Source organism: Brachyhypopomus gauderio, chromosome 2 (assembly GCF_052324685.1).
Source record: "Brachyhypopomus gauderio isolate BG-103 chromosome 2, BGAUD_0.2, whole genome shotgun sequence".
NCBI classification, from domain to species: domain Eukaryota; kingdom Metazoa; phylum Chordata; class Actinopteri; order Gymnotiformes; family Hypopomidae; genus Brachyhypopomus; species Brachyhypopomus gauderio.
In genome coordinates this window covers 49,354,562-49,378,880 of record NC_135212.1, presented here as the reverse complement: position 1 = coordinate 49,378,880, position 24,319 = coordinate 49,354,562, and the positions used below count along the sequence as shown (strand labels likewise).

Below are 24,319 nucleotides of genomic sequence, written 5' to 3'. Positions count from 1 at the left end.
ACATCCCAGCAGGTAAGAGCACCACACAGGCCCGCCACAGGCTAGGGACAAGGTGGAACAGGCAGAGAAGTAGGGTGGCTCTCACCAAGGGCTCACTTCCATCACAATATGCCCTGGGCCAAAGCATATACCAGTGAGCTCACCAGGTCAGCAATCAGAAGCTTGTCAGTGAAATAACAAAACAATGACCAATTGTTAATTTGTTGTTTTATTGCAAAACAGCCATACTGGATTAGAGCATGTTTCATGAAGACAAACTTTATGTTTAATGTTGCTTATTAAATACTAGAATTCCATTTTCAGTTGTAGTGTCTGTAGTCATGCTTTCTGATGACAGGTATTAATGAAATATGGATTATGCAGATATATATCAGATTGTTTGACAAAAAATAAATAAAAATACAAATTCATAATCTAGCTCACCCGATCCAAACATCTGCTTCTGGACTCAGACACTCTCTAGGCCCACTGCTTTTCTCACACTATCTCTGCTCTGCTCAGCACTAGAGTGCTGACCACTACTTCTGGAGAGCCTCTCATCGGAACGCTACGACCTGTTGGATTCTGCACCAGGAGTGGGCGTGCTGGGGCCAACTGCGCTGAATTTGGGGAGACTTCACAAGCTAAAAATAAAAATATATCCACCCCCTAAAATCACAAACAGAGATTGTGCAGGGAGGCAAAACAGAAAGGCCTGAGTCACTGCAGATCGGCCAGGCCTCGGAGACAGACGAACAAACAAACATGCACGTCAGCCTTTTGCACGTGGTCCGCACATCTCACCATCTGGTCGACTCCCTCATCTATGTATCATCCGCACAGGCCCGCACTTTTGTTTTTAAATGTAATTGCAGAAGTCTTTAAATGGTGGTATATGTTCCCTCTCGGTACGGGGCGGGCTGAAGCTCCATGTGATGGGAGAACTCAGGCTGGTGCCTCAACAGGTGCGGCTCAATGCTGCCAAGACCTGCTGACCAAGCCCACAAGTCAGTCAGACCAACCTCACTAGGCAGCACACACTAATAGCCAGCTATACACTTCAGAGGGAGGGAGGGAGAGAGAGAGAGAAAGAGAGTGGGGAAAAGTATTAAATTAAGCTGAAGGAGACTGAGGGAGAGAAAGAGACAAAAAAAGTGGGTAGTGTGTAGGGGCTAAAATAAAGTGGGACACAACACACCAAGCGACGAGTACAGCTGAGATACGAGTCGATGAGCAGGTTAAATATAGGAGAGCTGAGCCTGACCCTCACCCAGCCCCACCACACACACACACATACGACCACCCAAGTGCACCTAACACATCCCCCAGTGTGCACTGCACCTTGTCAACACCTCCCACTGCACTGTGTATCCCCTTTCAGAGCTTCTTATTGGCCGACGAGCCCCCCGTCACTTTCTCCCCACCCCCCATCACTTCCGTTTGTGTTCATTCCACAGTGGTTTCCTCCTCTGCCCTAGCTTGGCCTGTAAACTGCTTATTCCTGCTGTGAGTGTCACTGCGGGACAAGGGTACAAACAAGACTGCTCAGTGAATTTAAGTGCCTGCGCAGATCTAACAACGTGGTGAAAATAATTTATAGCCCCATGGTAAGAATTGGAGGCAGGCTACACAGCTCTAGGTAAGGTCAAATTACTGCATTGTGTCATGGCCGAATGTGACTGTGATGTGTGCGCAGGGCCTTCGGGAGTGGCGTGTTTGGGGGGCTTGTTGTGACGGCAGGAGCCATGTTAGGGCTCCGTGTGTGTGGTGTGTGGAGTGAAGCCACGTGCCCATCACATTCACAAACACAACCACAATAGCAACACTTCCATCTTTAGACTGCACCCTCACGGGAGAAACAACTCATGGAGAAGCGAGAGAGAGAGAGAGAGAGAGAGAGAGAGGGAGAGGGAGGGAGAGGGAGGGAGAGGGAGGGAGGGAGGGGGTGGACCAAAGGGAACAGGGAATAGGGAACGCCCCCCCACACACACCTGACGCACAGCCAGGGTCAATGTTGACACTCTGTAACAGATGTCTTACCTAAAGATCAAGGTCCAACACCCACATGCAATCCTGACCCACACATACGGCCATCAAGACACAAAGCATGTGCATATGTACGAGCAAACAACACCCCTTTGAGAGAGCGTGAGAGAGAGAGAGAGAGAGAGAGAGAGAGAGAGAACAACAGAGCATGAGAGAAAGGGAGAGACAGAGCAGCTGGCCATCACACAGAGCATGGTACCATCCACCATGTTGCCCGAGCTAACTGCATAGCCCAAAACGCTTCACAAATGACATGCGCGTCAGACAGAGATGTTCATTAAACCGCGGCATCTACAGAGTCTGCATTCATACCCAACAGGAAAGCCTGAAATTATGATTAGGAAAGCATCCAGAAAGGAGACAGAGAGCCCTTGGAGTAATGACTGTAGTTAGGGGCGTGAATACGAACGTACAAACCTAAGGGCCTTAGTGACATAGAGCAGCTGGCTGGTTTACGTAAGCACGGTCTCCTAAGCCATGTAGGGCAGGCAGAATGAGAGAATGAGCTAGAGAGTCTCTCTCTCTCTCTCTCTCTCTCTCTCTCTCCCCCCAGGCCCCTCCCCCTTGTGTGCGTGGGCAACTTGGTCTTCACTCACATAGATTTCTGTGTTTGAGAAATCCTCTAGTTCATCCTGTCATCACACATACACACACTGACACTTGCATAGTCATTACAGGGGCTGTTATAATACATACCATTTGTCAAATAGTAAAAATATCAATTAACACAGCCGATAAGGCCTGATATAGAGCTAATTCAACACAGTTATAGTATACAATAGCAAGCAATACAAATTTTTAAAAAATCATAGTAATAATGCAATGTATATATAAGGTGGGTGTTTTCTTGGGTATTTCTATGAGGATATAGGAGTGTTAGACGAGTGAGTGTGACGTCAGTAGAACAGATGTATCTGTATGCTGCAGCTGCCTTATCCGCCTGTCGTCTTAGAGTGGAGGGGGTTGGGGTGGTGGTGTAGTTCTGTGATGTCATTTCACAAGAGGTATTCCTCCAGCCTCTGTGGTGTGAAAAAAGAAAAATCAAGCATTGCCACCTTGTGGTCAATAAGTGAACTGCACACACTCAATCCAACACTTATTTGCATATTTTTAGTTGTCTTTTTTTTCACCGGTGTTCAAATTACAGTTGATATTTCACACTACTGCTAGGAATGGGTAATTGAAAGAATCTGGAATTCATAAGAAAGTGGCCTGATTAATAATGTGTCGATGAGTTTCTATGTAATGAGATGAGGTTCTTTTACAAACGATCCAGACAAATGATGTTGCATTGATGTCCCAGAGAATACTGCAGAGGTACAGACACAGCTGAAGCTCCTGATAGTTTCCATATTGGTGTGGTTATATTACCAGTCAAAGAAGAACTATCACCACACACACACACACACACACACACACACACACACACACACACACACACACACACACACACACACACACACACACACACCGTCTGCCTCAGTGAAAACGGAAGCACAACAGCAAAAGACTTTCAGCAATACAGTACCTTCTCAGTACCTTTTATCTGAAAATAAAAGCTTTTAAATGTAAAGTGATTTTTAAAGAAAGTACTAGACAAAAGCACTTAAAAGTAGTTCAAAAGACCACCACCATCGCTTAATTCCCCATGAAATTGAGTTTAATAGCTTGTTAAAAATAAGGCTATGATGCTGTTTTAGCAAACATTGAACAAGAAAAACCACAGTAATGACAAGCTGTGATAACCACAGCATATCCTGTGAGATTTAAGGGACCATCAAGCAACCACTCATATGAACACATACAGACACACGCGCGCGCGCGCACACACACGCACACACACACACACACACACACATTTGCAGCTAGTGGAGCTACAGTGCAATTCAAACCTCTCTCTCTCTCTCTCTCTCTCTCACACACACACACACACACACACACACACACACACACACACACACACACACACACACACTTCCACCCAAAAAGGTGGCAATAATCAGGGAATTGAACAAATATGTTGCAGTTTCCTTTTAAAAAACATGCATAGCTTAGTACAATGGATGTGTTGAATTCCAAATGACAGAGAGGTTATTCTGTGTAGCCTACCCACTTCAGTCCAGGATGTTACACATAGCAACCTGCATTAATGCAATTCATTCACAATTTCTGCATGAACACTCCACACAAACTGGTTCTGTGTGTCTGACATTACACAATTTATGTCAAACTAATATAATTCTAATGTACAAAGTTACATTCTGAACCACAAAGTTCATTATGAAAAATAAATACTGAAATGGCAATACCAACAATTTGAATATTCCCTTTCTGTACTGGAATAAAAAAAACACAACCTTTTGTTTTTGTTGTGTGTTTTTTCCAAATACAAAAAAAAAGTTAAACACAGGCCTATTCCACATTCATTTTAGCAAACATCACCAAAGACAATGTCTTAGAGACACATGGAGGACACCAGCATGGGACACAGAAGAGCGTCCTGACAGGTCCCCACACTCCCTGCCATACATGTAAACACTCAAGCAGAGACAAAAATGGACAAGCAGAAAACACTGTGTTTACAAACAATTGTTTGGTGTGACAAACTGGACTGGATTAAATCCCAGTTTCCCATGGAAACAAACAAAAACAAAAAATTGCAAGATTGAGGCTTTTAAAAAATGTTTTGATCGTTGATTTTGATTAGAGAACATCACAAAACTCAAAATTAAAAATGTGCCCAGAGGGGACGTCTAGGCTGTTGAGTGTTTGTTCTTCATTCTAGAGTTTGTCCTTTGGTAGCAGGGTTGTCTCTTTTGGGAAACATGAATGAAACAGTGTCACGTGTTTAGAGTTTAGAATTAGCATGTATGTATGTTGGTTACTGTTTTAAAGTGCCTGCAATTTCTAGTATAAAGGTGCTAACACAGTAGGCCAAATCTAGAGCTGGGGCCTTAAGAAACAACATACTACATTCCTTCATGCATCCTGAAGTACACAGACACACTTAATTACACGCTCACACCCACGCACACACACACACATAGCCAAACAGTGCCTTTAAGGTGCTAAGACACCACATACAAAACTCATGCCATACACAAAGCAAATACAGCTTTCTGTTGCTCTAGAAATGCCCACAGCACGATGTAACGGTCACAGTGCGCATAACCTATAGCTCCAGAGGGTGGCCCTATAGCTCCAGAAGGTGGCCCTATAGCTCCAGAAGGTGGCCCTCTCTGTCTTGAACACCAAAGCCTAATCAAACAAAACAACAAACACATCCCACCTGCAGTATAATCCCATATACAGTTTAATGCATGTCACGTGTCATGGTGTACACTAAAAGCATTCATATCCATCATCGGTTCCAACATGTCGGTCCTCTAGAAGAGTAGAGTCGTCTTCTGGACTGTCTGGTAAGCCCATAGATACCGAGTGAAGGAGGTTTAGTGTCGGAGTCCTGATAGATTCCCCCTCCCCCTTTATTGTTCTACTGTCTCTCTTATTGACTCCTTTTAACTTTTAAATTATTCCCAGATTCATAAAAAATAATACAAGTCAAAGAAAGCACAGATGTCAAAGTATCACTTGCTATGCGGGTTTCTGTAAGTATTATGATAATATTGGGAAGTATAATAATACTAATTTGTTGGGGGGGTGTGAAATAAACAAAACCGAAACAGAGGCCCGAGTGTTGCTTGTTGAGTTGGATCTCGCTGATGAACCTGAGGCAGTGATTGGACGGTCAGTCATCGCCGACGGCGACCTGCCAAGCGATGATGTGGCTGCGTTCTGTTTTGGCGGGAGCACCCCGCAGCGTGACGGTGGGTTCTAGAGGCTCTTCTTCCTCCCCTACTCCTCCTGCCTCTTCATCACCTTAGACACACACATTGTTTTGTTCTCAAAAGAGTGCTGCACAAGCTACAAATGCAAAACAGCAGTTTGGGAACGCCACTGTGACCCGTTACTCTAAAAGCTGCCTGACTAAAACGAGGCCCGCAGGGATACGGCAGACGGGCGCGGGGAGATTTGGGGAGGTGTGTAGAGTTCGTACCTCTCCTGAAGTCAATGTAGCCTTCTCCTCCACTCATGACCAACATGAACCTGGCCTGCTGCTCCTGAGAGGGGCTGTCGGCAGGTGGAGAGCCTGAGTCCCGGCACACGCTGTCGGGTCCTGTTGCTGGAGGAACAACTTGACCTGATGATGGACACACACACACACACACACACACACACACACACACACACACACACACATTCAAACGAGATTTTGAGGGATAACCGTCTCACCATGATGATGCAAAAAAAAGAAGAAAACCTGAAACCAGGACATCTGTCAAACGCTCAAGACTCTACGGATTATGGATTACGGATTATAGATTACGGATTATAGATTACGGATTATGGATTACGGATTATATATTATGGATTATAGATTACGGATTACGGATTACGGATTATGGATTATGGATTATAGATTACGGATTATAGATTACGGATTATAGATTACGGATTATGGATTACGGATTATGGATTACGGATTATGCTTTGTGATGGTATTTGTGGGTTTGTTGAGGTTTTTATGGATATATGATACCTGGCACTGCAGCAAAGAACTTGACGGCATCTCTGTGCCCGTGGAAGCAGAGCTGGGCATGGGCCATGGAGCAGAAGGGGACGAAGGAACCAGACGCCACACCGTCCACACTCTCCTCCCCATACACGCGCACCGCCCCGCCGGGCCGGCTGGCTATCGCCCCCACACTCCTATTGGCTGCGGCCCAGAGGAAAGACGGCGTGAGTTCACCTTGAGCTGTGCACCCCGACAAGGTCACGCAGGTCAGTGACATTAGCGTGAGGGCGTGTGTCTTAGTGCAGCAGGAGCAAGATCGACCACTTAGACTCGACGAAAAGCACCTGCTGCAAAGATCATGTCGGTGTTAAAAAAATAAAATAGAAGTTACAACGCACAAAGCCTAGCTACTGAGTCATCACTCACTCCAGTAAGAGAGAGGGAGGGAGAAAAGGGTAAAGAAAGCAGTAGCAAGAATGAGAATCAGAGACAGAAAGAGAAAGAAAGAAGAAGGGAGTGAAACAGAGGGACAGAGAGAAGAACTAAGACACAAAAGAAGGCAACAGAGGTGCAGCAGTTAAGCGTGGCTTGCGTAACGCAGCAGGGCGGGGCTAGCGTAACGCAGCAGGGCGGGGCCAAGGCCGGAGCCTGGCGGGCTTGTGGCACTGTTCCCACTCACCCCTCAGCCTGAGGAGTCCATGATGCAGACCCACAGCTATGGAGAAAGAAGCCCCCAGGGGCGGTGAGAGACAGAAGAGAGGTGTCAGGAGACAGCGGCTCGGCAGGGGGGTCGACCTGCCTGGCTATACTCCGACACGTGGTGTAGAAACCTCTACCGTGAAGCCCCTGTGTTTGTGCTAATGCATTAGCAGACTCACACTCTGAGAGGGGGATGGAGATGATCACGCCGTTTCCTGTGCCCACCCACAGGCGGTTACAGGACACCATGAGAGCCGTGATCCTCACGAAGGAGAAGCCCAGTCTACCTGTGCCTGTCAGTCAAACAGAGGAAACGTCACCTCAGGAAATGACCGACGTAGCAGAAGGCTAATACAGAGACCGACCCTGCTCCTCACCTAGCATCTTGCTGACGTACGGCTCGATGTCCACGTCCTGGAGGTGCTGGAAGGTGTGGGCGTGGAAGAGGCGGAGGGTGGAGTCCAGACGGATGGAGACCCAGATACCATCACCCACCCAGGCCAGCTGACGCACCTGGCTCTCCTTCCGTGGGTGTGCGTCAAATGACTTCTGCGTGCGCACACACACGCACACACACACACACGGATAGCCTTCAGTCATGTGTAGATTTTAACCAGTTACCATGACTAATATTAGTTTGACATAACAGGTTAGTGTATCTTTAACACATCGGATTCAACTCAGTTAATTAATTAAGTGCTTATTTAGGTGTATAAGCCTATGTGTGCAAAACGACACACAGTGAACTACACAGTAGGCAACCAGGAATGTCCCAGGAGAACGCACCCCACAGCTAAACACTCCCAGCTAAACACCCCACAGCTAAACACTCCCAGCTAAACACTCTTAGTCCTCTAGTCTATTACAGCACAAGTGTAGAAGAAGTGGGGAAGGTGTTGTTGTTCTTGTTTAGTCGAGCTACCTATACGTTAAATGAGAGAAATGGCTATGAACCTCGATCGTCATGGCTTTGGGCTGAATGACGTAGATCTTGTTCCGATAGCCACACCACACTTTGTCATACACCACCGTCATGCAGCGGATGGAGTGGTGTGGGCGGCCCAGGTCCAGCAGGTGGTAGTTGGTTAAATCCCACTGGCTGTCTGAGAAGCAGGAGAGGGAAATGTCATTTTTGCTCGTTTTTGTGACGAGAAGGGGGGCGAGGCCATGCCAGAGCTGCCAAAGAGGAACCGCCTACCTGCGCCTCTGTGGAAGATGGCCAGCGTCCCGTCTGCCAGGGCCACCAGCACGCGTCCTTTGACGTGACTGTGGAAAAGACACACAGAAGTGGGGACGGAGTCTCTTACGATCTATGGCTGCCTGAAAGCGGGTGTGCCAAAGCCTGTTTACTCCCCCTAAAGACGTCTAAGGGAAAGAGTCAAACTCCTCAGGCGGTCGGAGGTCAGAGCAAGAGCTGGCCCCCGTGCCGACACAGACCCGCGTAAAGTGAGCTCTTCTTCTGCTTACACAATGTTCAGGATGGAGTCCTTCAGCTTGACTGCATGCAGGCACTTTCTCCACCGGGCCACGGACGAGTGTACGTACAGGCTGCAGGTACAGGGATGGGGGAGAGAGAGAGAGAGAGAGAGAGAGAGAGAGAGAGAGAGAGAGAGAGAGAGAGAGAGAGAGAGAGAGAGAGAGAGAGAAAGAGAGAGTGTGTTAGTATGTCCTGTGATGCACCCCCCCTCTCATCAGAACCGGAGAGTAGAGGTCTGCGCGGGACTGATTTTTTAATTCCACTCCCGTTTGTTTTAGACCCGCTCCCGCCAAAAAATCGCTTGTTTTAATCCCGCACCCGCCCGCTACATACACATTTCTGTCGCCCCCGCCCGCAATCCTAATATGAATTGAATTAGATTTAGTACTTGAAATTTTCTTATGTATTTATTAAAACAGCAATATAGCGATGGATTGCGCTGTCCCATTTCTTACCACAGCCCAAACACATGCCGTCAGGTGACGTACACCAACACTTTCTGATATCAATCACAAGCCGATTTCCCTCTCCATTAATTACAATGGAATATGACTTCCATACATCAGACTTTCCTGTAGTTGGTTTAATTGTGGTGTATTCGCCTGTTTTAATTGAATTTTCCACAGCTGAAACTGGTTGACCGTCTACAGCAGGGGTCGGCAACCTATGGCACACCGACTCCTCTATAGTAAAAGCTCCAGTTCTCTCCTGCTGGCATCCGTGCTGCCTGGGGACAGTGTGGCATTTGTGATGGCGTGCGGCCCTCACCAGCCATTCTGAGCCCCCAGCCACATGGTGGGCAGTGCGCTGCTCGTCCGCTGGCCGTCTTCCCTGCTTTGGTCCGGCTCGCTGCTCGGCAACGTCTCCTCATCTATCCTGTGCTCCGAACCCCTGGCAACAGGACACACATGCCAGTCAGCTTAAGTTAGAGTAATAGCGTGATAGAGGATGAACACATGGTTGACATTAGCCTGACATTAGGAGGAGTTGAGCTTGACATTAGCCGCAGACACCTGGGAAACGCTCACCAATATTTAGCTGTTATCGGTTACACCTGGTATCTCCTGGTTGCCCTGACCCTCAACATTACACGACTGAATCATCTAGGTTTTGATAAGACCTACAAAAGGGAAAGCTGGTGAAAAGGATTCTCTCTCCTCCACCCTCCTCACCTGGCACTGTGTGTGGGGGTGTGGGTGGGGGTCTCGGCGGGCTGGGCTCCCAGCGGGTCCGTGAACACGTGCTCCGTGTAAATGCCAGGCTGACTGGGGTCCGCGCCCGCACCCTCCTCCTCTTCCTCCGTAGCCTCGGTGGCCTCCTCCGCAGTGGGAACTCCGTCCTCGTTGGGGCTCGTTTCCCTAGACAAATCCACTACACACACCCAAGCTTTACTGCACCACGTGTCATGGGAGAGGATTATATACTCGCATTCATTTCACTTCACTACACTGGAGTCCTTCAACGAGCACAAAATCACCACAGATGTAAGAAGCCCATATTAGTCTGATGGTGGCTAAGCAACTGTCAGGAGTGAGCCCCAAAACTGTCATAAATACATATTCATATTTATGTACATAGATACATTTGAATACATATTAAATACATATAATGAATACATAAATAAATAATTCTAAATATTTTTGAGTGTCAATGTCTAATACATCTATATATTGATGAAGTCCCTCTGAAATCATAGAGACTAGATTATTTAATGTATGTTTTTACCTCTACCCCTCACAGGACTAAGCTCTGCTGGAAGCTCATTGGTCCCTGTGCTACCAGATCCCGCCCCCTCTGCTGTGCAGCCGACTGCTGAGATGCCACTCAAAGCTCCCTCGCTGCCTTGTGAGCTGTTACTGGCTACACTGCCTGTCAATGAGCCTTCGTGCCCGGTCTCTGAGTCTTGAGGGACCTCTTCTCCAGCAGGGTAGTCTGTCTCCAGGGCACCTAAAAAACATCCACACAAATAATAAATGACGGTTGTTTATGTCAACTTTCACCGTTCACTTCACACTATCAGTGGTTTTAAACTACTAGAGTTTGATAAACCAAGCGTTATACAAAAGGTCCTTTCACCACATGTTTTTCATAGGCAGCAGTGATTCTTTTCAGTTCTCAAGATCTAGAACCATCTAGAATAATATAGAGTTATAGATTAGAGATATATAGATTATCCATGTCTGAAATTCCATGAACTCCATGTCCATTCTAGAATCATGGGGCACTATGTGTGTGTGTGCCTTCTGCATGTGTGTGTGTGTGTGTGTGTGTGTGTGTGTGTGTGTGTGTGTGTGTGTGTGTGTGTGTGTGTGTGTGTGTGTGTGTGCACGTGGCTGACCCGGCACGCTGGCGATGCAGAGCACATGCGAGTTGCAGACGTAAAAGCTGTCCAGCTGCTGAGACGGCTGTGTGGCATCCAGGACGAGGACTTTAGTGGAGGAGTGCGTGCTGGTGCAGATCCAAACCTGGCTGGACATCTCAACCTGCACCACCTCTCGCTCCTGTTCCTCACACACATCACACATGCACAGCATCATGGTTACACAACTGGAATAGCCAAATATGTTATATATTCATATATTCATTTCGGGTGATATTTTTGCTTTTGGAGTGTCTGGTTTACATTTGGAAACTGTAGTGTATGACTGCAGATTCATATCCAGGGTTATACCCAGCCGAGAGTGGCTCCTCCCCGTTCTGCTCAGGCTAGTGGGTAGGGGTGACCTGCAATAGTCGCTGATTCGACTATAGTCGACTATGCCCCCTAGTCGACTATGAACGTCATAGTCGAATGTACCATTCTAACTGCATGGGGGTGCCCAAGGATGCTGCTAAGAATTAGTTGTTACATGAAATGTCTTTGTTTTCGTTATATATAGCCTTTTGTCAAATAAAATCATCTAATTTCTGTTAATAAATATTTTTAAATGATGTGCGCATTAACAATAGGCTTCTTCCTTACTACACATTAATAAATCACACCCTGCTGTTGCAGAATCCAAATGAGCGGAGCTGAACACGCTACAGAATACGCAGCATCTGCCGAGATTATAATGCTACTAAAAAAACTTCAAAAGTATTTTGAAAAAGATAAAGATGAATCAAGCAAAGTAAAGTGCAAGTTATGTCATCAACATCTTTCATTTCGCACGACAACAACCAACATGGCATACCAATTAAAACGCGTAAGGCGAAAAAAACAAACAGTTCAGCCGTTTGTCGTTTCGGTCGTGTCGTCTCGTCGCGATGCGTCTCGGCAAGTAGGCCTATAAAGATTTTTTGTTGTTGTTTGCTTTTTAAACCCCGTTACTTGAACCTTTACTAATAATTTTTTTGGTGTTGTGTGGCAATTTTTTGTATATTTTCAGGCAGGCACTGCGCACTCTACCGTTTCTTTAAAAATAAATAAGTAAATAAATAAAAGCTGAATAAAGCCAAACTATCATGTTTATTCATTTATCTGAGTGTTTTAGGTTTTTACTTTGAAGTGGAAAAAAGCCCTGAATGAGAACGGGATTCCGCTTAAGGTGCTCTAGATTTAAAAAAAACAAACAAACAAAAAAAATGTATCGACTATTAGTCGACTAATGGGAAAATCTGACAAATCAGATTCGACTATGAAAATCCTTAGTTGAATACACCTCTACTAGTGGATATTCAGGACAGTTTTGCGTGGGCCCCCCTAGCTGCTGGCCCACTGGAGACACTCACCTTAGCTTCCTGCTCCTGCTGGTCCAGGCTGCTCTGAGATCCTTTGCTCTGTCTGGAGCTCTCAGTCTCTGGTGCTGCACCATTAGCCCAGGCGGCCGGGCACTCTTCCCTCAACCTGCCGCACGAGAGGTTCACGCCAGCCGCACACCACAGCTAGGAGAGAGAACACGGCCCAGCCAGTTAGACTTCAGGTCTGCAGAGATGTTGAGAGGACCTTCACGATGACGAGGCTGATCATTCGGGTTCGACAATTCCATCAGCATATACAGTATAACGATCAGAGGAAGTCCAGGAATATAACATCTCATTTTAGATTATGTCAGCTTTGTAATGATTGTTCTTTCGCAAAAGAACTTCCCGAAGATTGAGAACTCTGGTAATTGAACCCAAGGAGCTGACCTTCATGGAAGCATCTTTCTGCTGTAGGGGCCTCAGGTAGACAGGCACGGGCAGGTTCTTCATCTTGCTATCTGCTTGCCCACCATTTACTACCTGTGGAAATCAATGGGACAAGGGCTTTAAGAGGAGGCTGTTCGTCAGCACTGTATCACATAGTGGAGGACACATCCAGAAGACAGCAGCACTTTGCCTTGTATTTGCTGGGCAGGCTCCAGCCGTGGGCCGTCATGCGTCCATCCTCTTTCTGCACGTGGGCTTTGACCTGCCTGTACTGAGCTGCCTTCTGCTCCTTACGGCACGGGGAGCTGCACGGGTCTACCCTGTGACACACACACACACACACACACACACACACACACACACACACACACACACACACACACACACACACACACACACACACACACACACACACACACACACACACACACTTCAGCATACGGCAGCATGAAGGCTGCTGCCCTGAGCATGAGTGGTGCAGGCTGCTGAGATGCCTACTCTTCTCGGAGGAAGTCGAAGGCCTTGGACCTCTCGGTGGGAAACTGGGAGAAGGTGCTGCTCTTTCTCATGGTGCTGGGCGGGTTGTACTTCACGCCAGAGGAGGGCGCCTTCACGGTACCACCCGAGGAGGAAGAGGAGGAGGAGGAGGAGGAGGAGGAGCTAAACAGGCGGCTGAAGCTGGGAGGACACACGGAGAGGAGTGATGCATGAGAGGGGGAGGAGCAAGACACACCCACCCACACACCCACCAACCCACCCACCAAATACACACTTACACAAACACCACATTCAACTGGAATCAAATTAGGAAGCCTGACTGCTTGGTGTACTGTGAGATGTTTTGTGGAAGGCACACGAAAAAGTGAGAGGGTTTAAAAAGGATGCCAAATAAATAAATTGCATTATGAGTAATAGGAGTACTCCATGAATATTAATGAGCAATACTGAGTAAAGTACAATAACGGACAAGCAGTGAGGCGTCCCTAGCAGGGGCAGTGCAAGGCAAAGAACTTGTCAGGAAAAAAAGAGGAATGAGAATATACAGAATATATGTACAAATGATCATCAGTTTGCTGAACGGTGTGTCACTGGAGTTCAGGTGATGCTGCTTACAACTGCCAGATGCTAGACTTCTTCTTCTCAGCTAGAGCGGGGTTCTCCCTCGAAGCACTGTGGACAAAAGGACAAAAAGACAAAGCTATCTTGACAAATCAGAACAAAGGGATCCTGAGAGAAATTGCTTGGCCTAATCTGCTGGTTGCTTTCTGGTATTTACTTCAGACATGAGGGTCAGTGGAGTTAAAACAAAAGAGCCACTAGAAAATCACAGAGAACGCTCTGAACAAAACAGGAAGCTCCAACTGTCGGTTTAAATTTCACTACAATTACTATAGAACCTACACTGTTGTAAAATGTGCTGAAATACTAAGAAATACACACTGGGTCACTTAACAAGTGCCCTGGCTTGATATAACAGTGACAGTGACATAGTGCGGTGTTTACCGGAGCATCTCCGTCCACCGGACAGCTTCCTGCAGCTCCATCAGTCTCTCTTTGTACTGGTTCCTCTCCATCAGCACACGTGCCATCTCCACCCGCGTGAACCGCCGCCTCTGAGCGGTGGGCACGTCACTCTGCCCGTGAGTCACACACACACACACACACACACACACACACACACACACACACACTTTCACCAGCAATTCAAGGTGTCTACGCACACACTACGCTCGAGTTGGTCTGTAAGAATAAGACGTCCTACGGTGCCGGTCTACAGTCGGGCTAAACCACACAATAACTCACCTCATCTTCATCTTTGTTCTTCTGTTTGGCATCGTCCATTTCAGCTCGAACTCTGTTGTACATAAAGAGTCGGTATCAGTCAGTCAATACAGACAGAACTACCATGTTAAGATAAGATAAGATAAACCTTTATTGATCCCACGAATGGGAAATTCAGTTAATGAATTTGTTGTTAATGTTAATGAATATAATTGCAGGAATTACACGCAGGCATAATATCAAAATGTCCTCACAAACTAGTTCAATTAAGTCAACCATCTACGTCATACTCAAACATTTAAAAAGTGTGTGTCCATAGGGGCTCAGTAGTGAGTCATGTATCCAGATGTGCGGTGTGAACAATGCCGAAAGGAGATGGTTTGAACTAGAGATGGTTTGAACTAGAGGTGGTTTGAACTAGAGGTGGTTTGAACTAGAGGTGGTTTGAACTAGAGGTGGTTTGAACTAGAGGTGGTTTGAACTAGAGGTGGTTTGAACTAGAGGTGGTTTGAACTAGAGATGGTTTGAACTAGAGATGGTTTGAACTAGAGATGGTTTGAACTAGAGATGGTTTGAACTAGAGATGGTTTGAACTAGAGATGGTTTGAACTAGAGGTGGTTTGAACTAGAGATGGTTTGAACTAGAGATGGTTTGAACTAGAGATGGTTTGAACTAGAGGTGGTTTGAACTAGAGATGGTTTGAACTAGCTCCTGAACACACAAGGAACAAAAAGGAGACGAACTTCTTGAGCTCCTCCTCCAGCTCCTTGTTCTTGTCCTCCAGTTTGGCTTTGGCCTGCACGATGGCATCCAACTCTCCCTGCAACACCTCCTTCTCCGAGCTCAGCTCATCTACGCGCACGATCAGGTCGTTCTTCACCACGTTCAAAGCATTTCTACACACACACACACACACACACACACACACACACACACACACACACACACACACACACACACACACACACAATCACACTTTTAATCACTTTTTTTGAAAAGTAAAAAGGAATAGAAGTAATAATATGACTTTCTCTGCATGGAGCACCTACTTTGTCTCCAGCAACTGTGTGTTTTCCAGAATGAGATTTTCCACCTCTCGGCCCATCCCTGCAGAAAATGACACAGCTAACGTCAGACTGATGACTCCTAACGTTCCTCAAATAATTCCAAATCTGTTCCTTTGTGTGGGAGGAGGTTAGAACCTCATGTGACCCTTACTTTAAGCTAAGATGGGGTAGGGTGTGAAAATCACGCTATTAAGTGCCATCTACACACACACACACACACACACACACACACACACACACACACACACACACCTATGAAGGTAGACAAAGGGCAAGTACCAAACCAAATCACTTGAGCATGACAGAGTATGGAGAGTGACACAGGCAGTCAGACGCTGGATGGGAGAACAGATGAGATGTCTTACCAAGCAAACTCATGTCTGAAAACGCATGCAGTCCATGTAACACAGAGAGAACAGGACGGATGAGAGTAGTCTTTGAGTAAATGACACAAACACATCAAACATACTGGATTTAAACACGTACAGAAAAGCTGCCCCATTTTACAGCCGGATATTTAACAGATGTATGAAATGCTATCGCAACTATTTAGGATGCTATTAAATATTTAGGATGAAGGAACAGAATGTGTGAATAAAGCAGGAATGTATAGATGTAATCACGAGAACTGCAGGCAGAGGAACACGGACAGGAAGAGAGGGACAAACAGGAAAGGAGAGAGCAGGAGAGAAGGATATATACACACCAGAGTATTCCACTGGGATAGAGGACAAAAGCCAGAGGACAGGAGGGTACAGCATGGAGAGAGAGAGTTCAGTTAGTTTCACCTCACTCACACAGAGCGGGGAGCACGCCCCACTGCACAAGCACCCCCATGATTCTGAACGAGGAACACCGTGTGCTGACCCTCATACGTGCAGAATGCTAGTTCACTGACCCTACACTGTTTAACTGAAAGAAGACCAGAGTGCCCTGCTGTAATGACTAGAGGTGTATAATCCAGGTTCAGAAAGTAAAAGTCCTCACCAGGATTTTGCTCAGGCTTCCTGGATTGTGTTGATTCCACCCATTTTACCTGGATTGCCCTAATTAGAAAATCTAGCAAGCTTGAGCAAAATCCTGGTGAGGACTTTTACTTTCTGAACCTGGATTATACACCTCTGGTAATGACCTTTGTTTGTAAACATCTCCTCACCCAACGTGGTGCTTCCTTTAACCTTTGGCCATGACAGAAATGACATAATCATGTGGTTCCTGTGTAGAAAAACGTCTCATCCAAGCCCACCTCTGCTGTGACTCCTGACTCTAGTGAAACGCTTTCGCTCAATGACAGAAGCTTTTTTCACAACGCATGCAGCAAGACAGCAAATGTTCCCTGTCTTCACGTAGGGTTGGGAGAGGAGAAGGGGGTGAGCAGCTAGACTCTCGCTCATGAAGAAAATGTCTCCTACCCAGCAGGTCGGCCCCTTCGTCCACATCTCCGATGAGGCCGGTGCCGGCAGAGGAGAGTTCCTCGAACAGCGAGTCCGTGTTCCGGTTAAACGCCATGTTCTCAATGCCTTTGGTCGGTGTGCTGGAACACATTATCAAAAGCATTTTGTACAGAATGGTTTTAGTGAATCGGTCCATGTAAATCAGTCCAAGTGAATTCACCCTCTAATATGACCATTATCTGTTTCTGGGTGTGAGTGTGTTTCCCGAATATATGATTTTTGCAGATCGTATATTCTATTCTAATTTGTTGTCCTCTGAGAAGCAGCCTTTAAAACGGGTGATGTCTCAACAGAAACTGCCCTCAAAGCATTGACCGAGAAGCTCCATGCTGCCAAGGCTAACAAGCTATCATCAGTTTTAATTCTTCTAGATCTTTCTGCAGCCTTTGACACTGTCAACCACAACATCCTCCTCTCTGTTCTTTCTAGCCTCGGTGTGACTGGCTCTGCTTGGAAATGGTACCAGTCATATCTTGAAGACTGTTCTTATCAGGTAACATGGAGAGGATCTACATCCATGTAAACTTTCCACTGGAGTCCCCCAAGGCTCGGTTCTAGGCCCTCTTCTCTTCTCTTTATATACTCGTTCCCTTGGTGACATTATTTTGTCTCATGGTTTCTATTATCATTGCTATGCTGATGACACCCAGCTAATTCTTTCCTTCCCTCATTCTGACACCCAGGTCTCTAGGCGTATCTCGGCATGCTTGGCAGATATTGCTTCATGGATGACTACTCACCACTTGAAGCTCAACCCTAGCAAAACTGAGCTTCTGTACATTCCAGGAACCCCAAACCCACACAATGACCACAGTCTCCTTTGAGAACATCTTGTTAACACCATCAGAAACTGCTCGAAGCCTGGGTGTAACATTGGACAACGAGTTGTCCTTCTTAACACATGTTTCAAAGCTGACCAGATCCTGCAGATTTCTCCTCTGCAACATACGGAGAATACTACCCTTCCTTACACAGGAAGCTACTCAAGTGCTTGTGCAGTCTCTAGTAATCTCTAAGCTGGACTACTGCAATTCCCTACTTGCAGGTCTTCCTCTACGGGTCATCAGACCTCTACAACTAATTCAGAATGCTGCAGCACGACTGGTCTTCAATCTCCCCAAGTTCGCACATGTGACTCCTCTGCTATGCTCTCTTCACTGGCTTCCAGTAGCGGCACGCATCAGATATTAAACCTTGATGCTTGCTTACAAAGCCAAAAATGGACTGGCCCCTCCCTACATGATGTCCATGGTCAAAAGCCGATCTGTACAGCGAACACTCAGAACCTCAAGCTTGGCTCGACTCGAAACTCCATGTATAAAGTATCATGGAAGACAAAGCTCCAGACTATTTTCCGTCCTGGCTCCAAGATGGTGGAACGATCTTCCATTAGCTGCTAGGGCTGCAGAGTCTATTGCTATCTTCAAGCGTAGACTGAAGACTCACCTATTTGTTGAGTTCTTGCCAGAGCACTAACTCAGCTCATACCACTTGCCGTTGTTCTTAAATTGTATGTCTGTCTATGGTTATTTGTGCTTCTTGGCAAACGTCTAACTTGCAAAACACTAGGTAATGATACTGACTCCTGTAGTTTAGTAGTAGTCTGACTCAATGGTGTCTTGAATTCTAGCCTATCCGTACTATTACCTAGGATGTATTCTGTGATCAGAAGCAAAGCACTTTGTAAGTCGCTCTGGATAAGAGCGTCTGCTAAATGCCATAAATGTAAATGTAAATGTAAATGTCTGATGAAACTGTTGTGATCCAAGCCACAGATAAGCCAAGTTCTTTTGTAATTCAAAATTAAACGTTGCACATTCAATGACACTAATTCTTATAAACCACTGTTATGTGACCCCACTATCAGATTCACTACAGAGATAACATCTACTTTTATTTTTTAAAAAGCTCTTGGACACACAGTAACTGAGGAAAATGAATTAACATTTTTACTTCATGTCTCATCCTGTGGGACATGTCATTTACATCCTGCCATTTATACAATCCCAAAGATCCACAAGAGGTTGGAACATCTGCCAGGACGATCGTTTCTGGGATCCAGTCACTCACGGAGCCTCTTCTACAAGTATGTTTATTTCTATATCAAGGAATTGATTCATCAGCTGCCATCATATCTTAGGGATACCACTGACTTTCCAATCAAACTCGATGAGCTCAGACATGTAGGGAAGGATGACTTGCACTATGAATGTGTCGAGTCCGTACACCAATATTTCCCACCAGTCAGGATTAGAATCCTTACAGCACATTTTACAATTATGCAGTGAACTTTGACCCTCCACCGATTTTCTAATCATGCTCACAAGAGAAATTTTAATTGAAAATGATTTCAAGTTTTATCTCCAGATTCAAGGCACAGCCATGTGCGCTCCTGCCACCCCCAATTATACCAGCGTATTCATGGGCAAATCTGTACTGAATGATATTTTTACAGAACATCAGGGTGTAGTATTTGAGTACATCTTTTTTGTGTGGTCCAGAATGAAGGATTACATCAACACCAACTTACTGACTTCACTTTCACTGCTGATAAGGAGTCCATAGACCTTCTTAAGGTTCTGGCTAAGACGGTTTGAGTAGAGAGTCACACTGAAGTTTACCTCAAATGCAGCGATAGCAATGCTTATCGACATTTTCACAGTTATTATCCTTTACCCTTTAAATGCAGCTTAGGATATAGTCAACTTCTAAAGGTGAGGTCAACTGCTATGAGTGATAATCTCGTGATATCTGTCATTATCTGTGATAATGCCGAAAGTCTTTTATAGACAAGCAGAGAAAATGAACCAGCGTCCCCGATCCAGGGAATGTCGTGGGACCCTGTTGAAGGAGAGTGTGCATAGAGCTAGTGTACATAACAGATTCTCCTCTACGGCACTAGATTCTCCTCTATGGCACTAGATTCTCCTCTATGGCACTCTCCACACACTCATGACTCAGCCCCGCTCACACTGGTGTCTAAGTATGGCCAGCTGTCCCAATTGTTGAAGTGGGCCGTTCATAGACACTGGCACATTTTGCATCGCGACCCATCATAATGACTGGTCATAGTTTTCAAAGATTTCCCTTGTTTTGGCTACAAAGGAGCCTCAACTTACATTTTCTTTTTATTTCTTTTTGTCTTGTTATTATTCTTTTCTTCTGCAACTTTTAATATGATCATTCTCTCTCTGTCTGGATGTCAGTACTAAGATGTAAAATTCTCGTGACCACACGATGATGTCATTGAAGGCGGATCTTGTTGTAAATAAGGTGATGTGTGTTGGATGTACAAAAAACACACTGATGAAGGCATAGGTGCCAAAATGTTCTAGTAAATATTTTTTACATAGATATAGCTGTCCGATTGCCTTTTCTGCTTATTTCTAGGTGTTCCTCTACAAAGCACTGGTGAAGATAAGAGTTCATAAGTTCTCATTGGCAATACAATTTTATTCCATTCTAACTTGGCTGTTGTTTACGAAACCTGGAGCCTTTATAGCCGCTGAGGTTCTGTTGGAGCTCCGGAGTGGACTCGATAATAGCCTGCACGTCTGACTTCTCCTCATTGTCCAGCAAACCTGCACCAATCAGATCAGACACAGTACACAACATTAACCTGCATCAATCAGATCAGACACCGTACACAAAATTAACTTGAACCCACATACAGTACACAACATTAACCTGCACCCACACACAGTACACAACATTAACCTTCAGCAATCAAATCAGACACAGTACACAACATTAACCTGCATCAATCAGATCAAACACAGTACACAACATTAACTTGAACCCACACACAGTACACAACATTAACCTGTATCCATCAGATCAGACACAGTACACAACATTAACCTGCACCCACACACAGTACACAACATTAACCTTCAGCAATCAAATCAGACAAAGTACACAACATTAACCTGCAGCAATCAAATCAGACAAAGTACACAACATTAACCTGTATCAATCAGATCAGACACAGTACACAACATTAACTTGTACCCACACACAGTACACAACATTAACCTGCATCAATCAGATCAGACACCGTACACAAAATTAACTTGAACCCACATACAGTACACAACATTAACCTGTATCAATCAGATCAGACACAGTACACAACATTAACCTGCACCCACACACAGTACACAACATTAACCTGTATCAATCAGATCAGACACAGTCCACAACATTAACCTGCACCCACACACAGTACACAACATTAACCTGTATCAATCAGATCAGACACAGTACACAACATTAACCTGCACCCACACACAGTACAGAACATTAACCTGCAACAATCAGATCAGACTCGGGATGGCGGAGACTCACCCACAGACACGGTGCGGGTGCCTGGTGCGGCCTGCACCTCCGCGCTCCTGCTGACGGCGTCTCCGTCCTCACGCTGTGAGTCCAGGGCCAGGTCGGAGGCAGTGGTGGACATGGGCGTGGCGGACATAGAGCCTGACAGCTCGTCCTGTAGAAAGAACCAATCACAGGTGATCTCCAAAGGGTTAGAGGTCAGAAAGGAGAAGGGAAGCGCCTAACTACGCAAACATAATAAAAGCTGCTGGTCCTCAGTCTGGCCAACCCAAACTGAGGTGGAACACCAAGCACTCGATCACCTTCAGAGCTGCCAAAGAAAACAAACACTGGCTTAAATCTTAAATATGACTTAAATCTACAGGTCTTTCCTGATTTTACTTCATGCTTGGATTTTCAGTGTTAATTTCAAACCTAAGACAAAACTTACTGTGATCAATTAAAATATTTAGATGGGGAAATAAGTCAATGTTAAAAAAGTAAATAAATAAATAAGAGTCTGATTCTTTTTGAGGTGACGCTATAGTTAGGGAGTATTAATACACTATGCTATACTAGAAGAGCCATACACAACAGGAAGCAATGGAAAAATACATGACACAGCACAGGAAGACAGCTGGGACAGAAATGCCAACACCACACAGTTCATTAAGGCCCAACAACATTCACTTACACAGAGAGACAGCACGTCAAAACAACACATCAGGATCTACTAAAGACACAAAGTAAAGCCATTTTGCTACTTTCCAACATGGTCCAGCCTGCAAACAAAGCCAACTGAAAAATTTTTAGAATAATACAGACTGTGGCAATTTAATATCATAGCACATCTATGGTACATGGATACAAGATCATTATGATTGCTAAGAATAGTATTGCCGATCTATGTAGATGAAAGCAATGTACATGAAGAATGAAGGAAACCTAAGGCACTGTGCAACTGATGAAACTCAAGCTGCATGCAACCACATTTTCATTCATCTGAATTGGTCAGATTTCCAATGAACAGGCTGTCCTTTCTATGTGACCCCCGCCCCCGTGGGTCTGACCTCACCCACTCTCGTGTCCGTAGTTGCATGCAGCTGAGAGCATAAGCGATGGGGTTGAGAGGCAGGAGGTAATGGCATGGGCGTGGCCATGGGCGTGGCCATGGGCATGCGGCGTCGGCGACCTGGACCCCGCCCCCCTCGGCCGTTCAAGAGCCAGCTACCTTGCATTGGTCCGCCAGCGAGCTCCCCCAGGCCTCCTGTGTGTGCTTACCGCCGCTGCTCTGTGGGGGGGTGGCTGTCTCCAGCTGCTCGGTGGGGGGGGGGAAGAGAGTTTGGAGTGAAGCAGGTGGGCTGTCTGTGCTTCGACTCAATGCTCCACACAGCGCCCCCTACTGGCGCTCTGGACATGGTGTGTTTCACAGGGCAGCCTTATTAGGTCACAAGGCCAATCAACATGCATATGAAAGCATTGTAAGATCCAGGCAAGCCCCCATATAGTAGAATCCAGACTAGAGCTCACAGCTCACATCCTCTTACAACAGCCCATGCAACAAAAAAAAGACACTTTTTCTGATGCATGATATTTTGCTTTGCACAGGTCTTCTGTATGGAGGCATAAATGGATTTTGTTCAGGCATTAATACCAGTGAAAAAGCCAGTGAGAGTGAGTGTTGCATGGTTTAAAATACTTACATTGCAGCTATTTCACTCGTGCTTAGCACACTCTGTGCGTGAATAATGCATTTATGGTAATCACAACCCTAATAACCCTAAATAAATATTCAATTTACATATTCTAATAAGCTTGTCAGAAAGCTAGATTCAACTTAAGATCTATCGCCATTCTATAATGGAATCAACACAGAGGCCCAGTACAACCCAGTCCAATGTCTCATTATGGTTATTTGGAGGAACATTAAATAGACGCTGAGCTAGGCCGAAATATGTCGGCCGTGACGAACCTGCGCTGACATCAATGCTTCAGCCTCTCGATCTGTCCATGTCGCTACTGCCCGACGTTGCCATGGCAGCACAGACTTTAGAGCGGGCCAGTTGCCGTTCGTTCTGCTCAGGCCCGTCGCCCTCATTCAGCAGCGTGTAAACACGTTTCAGGACGTAAACAGTAACGGCCGTGACGCTCTTGGACCCTCGTGCCAACTCAAATGCCGTGCCAGCTCAACACATACCCTGACCGCGCTTCAGGCATTTCTAACAACTCAAAGCATATAGCCAATGATTATGTCAACTCCGCCTCCCTATTCTGGACAAGCAACCAGTTCTCAGCGTCAGTCGGCCGTGAGCCACAGCAGAAACGAGGGTGTTGGATCGGGGTCATCTGAAGGGCCCGGTAAGAGGGAGCAGTGGTTCTGTCCAAGGCTCTGTTGGAGTGTAGGACAGCAGGCCAGTCCCCCTGTCCTTGCGTCGTCTGCAAAGACACACCGCTGCTAAGGCCAGGACCTCAGCTCCGACATGTGGCCGTGCAGCTGCATCCGTGCGTTACCCATTCCCAACGTCCTCTGAACACTGTTCCCGCATCGTTCTTTGGGTCTTCTGCGTAGCGTTGTGGACTCGTGATGACCATTCAGAAGCACATCGTTTCTAAGCCACAAAACCCCAGCCTCCCACCTAAACACCAGCCTCCCACCTAAACACCAGGCTCCCACCTAAACACCAGGCTCCCACCTAAACACCAGGCTCCCACCTAAACCCCAGCCTCCCACCTAAACCCCAGGCTCCCACCTAAACACCAGGCTCCCACATAAACACCAGCCTCCCACCTAAACACCAGCCTCCCACATAA

General features: G+C 46.0%; 1 protein-coding gene and 1 long non-coding RNA gene across 7 annotated transcripts in view; one reads left to right on the top strand and one right to left on the bottom strand.

Annotated features, from left to right (window-relative positions):
* Positions 1-10,656, top strand: part of LOC143508634 (uncharacterized) — a 49,103-nt gene extending 38,447 nt beyond the window's left edge. For both annotated transcript variants that reach the window (XR_013129409.1, XR_013129408.1), the window contains one exon: positions 10,518-10,656. This is a non-coding gene — a long non-coding RNA (uncharacterized LOC143508634). The remainder of the gene's footprint in view (positions 1-10,517) is intronic.
* The window catches only part of spag9a (sperm associated antigen 9a), a 33,227-nt gene continuing 12,575 nt past the window's right edge, over positions 3,668-24,319 (bottom strand). The window contains exons 7-33 of one of the 5 annotated variants that reach the window (XM_076997284.1): positions 22,740-22,823; positions 21,539-21,683; positions 20,679-20,772; positions 17,150-17,271; positions 16,444-16,455; positions 15,720-15,777; positions 15,414-15,566; positions 14,691-14,742; positions 14,391-14,521; positions 14,001-14,057; positions 13,386-13,565; positions 13,078-13,207; positions 12,888-12,980; positions 12,489-12,641; positions 11,116-11,278; positions 10,503-10,724; positions 9,950-10,148; positions 9,546-9,668; positions 8,768-8,848; positions 8,499-8,566; positions 8,255-8,403; positions 7,678-7,849; positions 7,480-7,593; positions 7,281-7,316; positions 6,626-6,802; positions 6,083-6,226; positions 3,668-5,904 (exon numbers count right to left, since the gene is read on the bottom strand). In XM_076997284.1, the coding sequence (XP_076853399.1) occupies positions 5,774-5,904; positions 6,083-6,226; positions 6,626-6,802; positions 7,281-7,316; positions 7,480-7,593; positions 7,678-7,849; positions 8,255-8,403; positions 8,499-8,566; positions 8,768-8,848; positions 9,546-9,668; positions 9,950-10,148; positions 10,503-10,724; positions 11,116-11,278; positions 12,489-12,641; positions 12,888-12,980; positions 13,078-13,207; positions 13,386-13,565; positions 14,001-14,057; positions 14,391-14,521; positions 14,691-14,742; positions 15,414-15,566; positions 15,720-15,777; positions 16,444-16,455; positions 17,150-17,271; positions 20,679-20,772; positions 21,539-21,683; positions 22,740-22,823 (3,243 nt within the window). In that variant the 3' untranslated portion in view covers positions 3,668-5,773. The remainder of the gene's footprint in view (positions 5,905-6,082; positions 6,227-6,625; positions 6,803-7,280; positions 7,317-7,479; positions 7,594-7,677; positions 7,850-8,254; positions 8,404-8,498; positions 8,567-8,767; positions 8,849-9,545; positions 9,669-9,949; positions 10,149-10,502; positions 10,725-11,115; positions 11,279-12,488; positions 12,642-12,887; positions 12,981-13,077; positions 13,208-13,385; positions 13,566-14,000; positions 14,058-14,390; positions 14,522-14,690; positions 14,743-15,413; positions 15,567-15,719; positions 15,778-16,443; positions 16,456-17,149; positions 17,272-20,678; positions 20,773-21,538; positions 21,684-22,739; positions 22,824-24,319) is intronic. The other 4 variants (XM_076997286.1, XM_076997285.1, XM_076997287.1 and 1 more) reach the window with 4 other exon arrangements.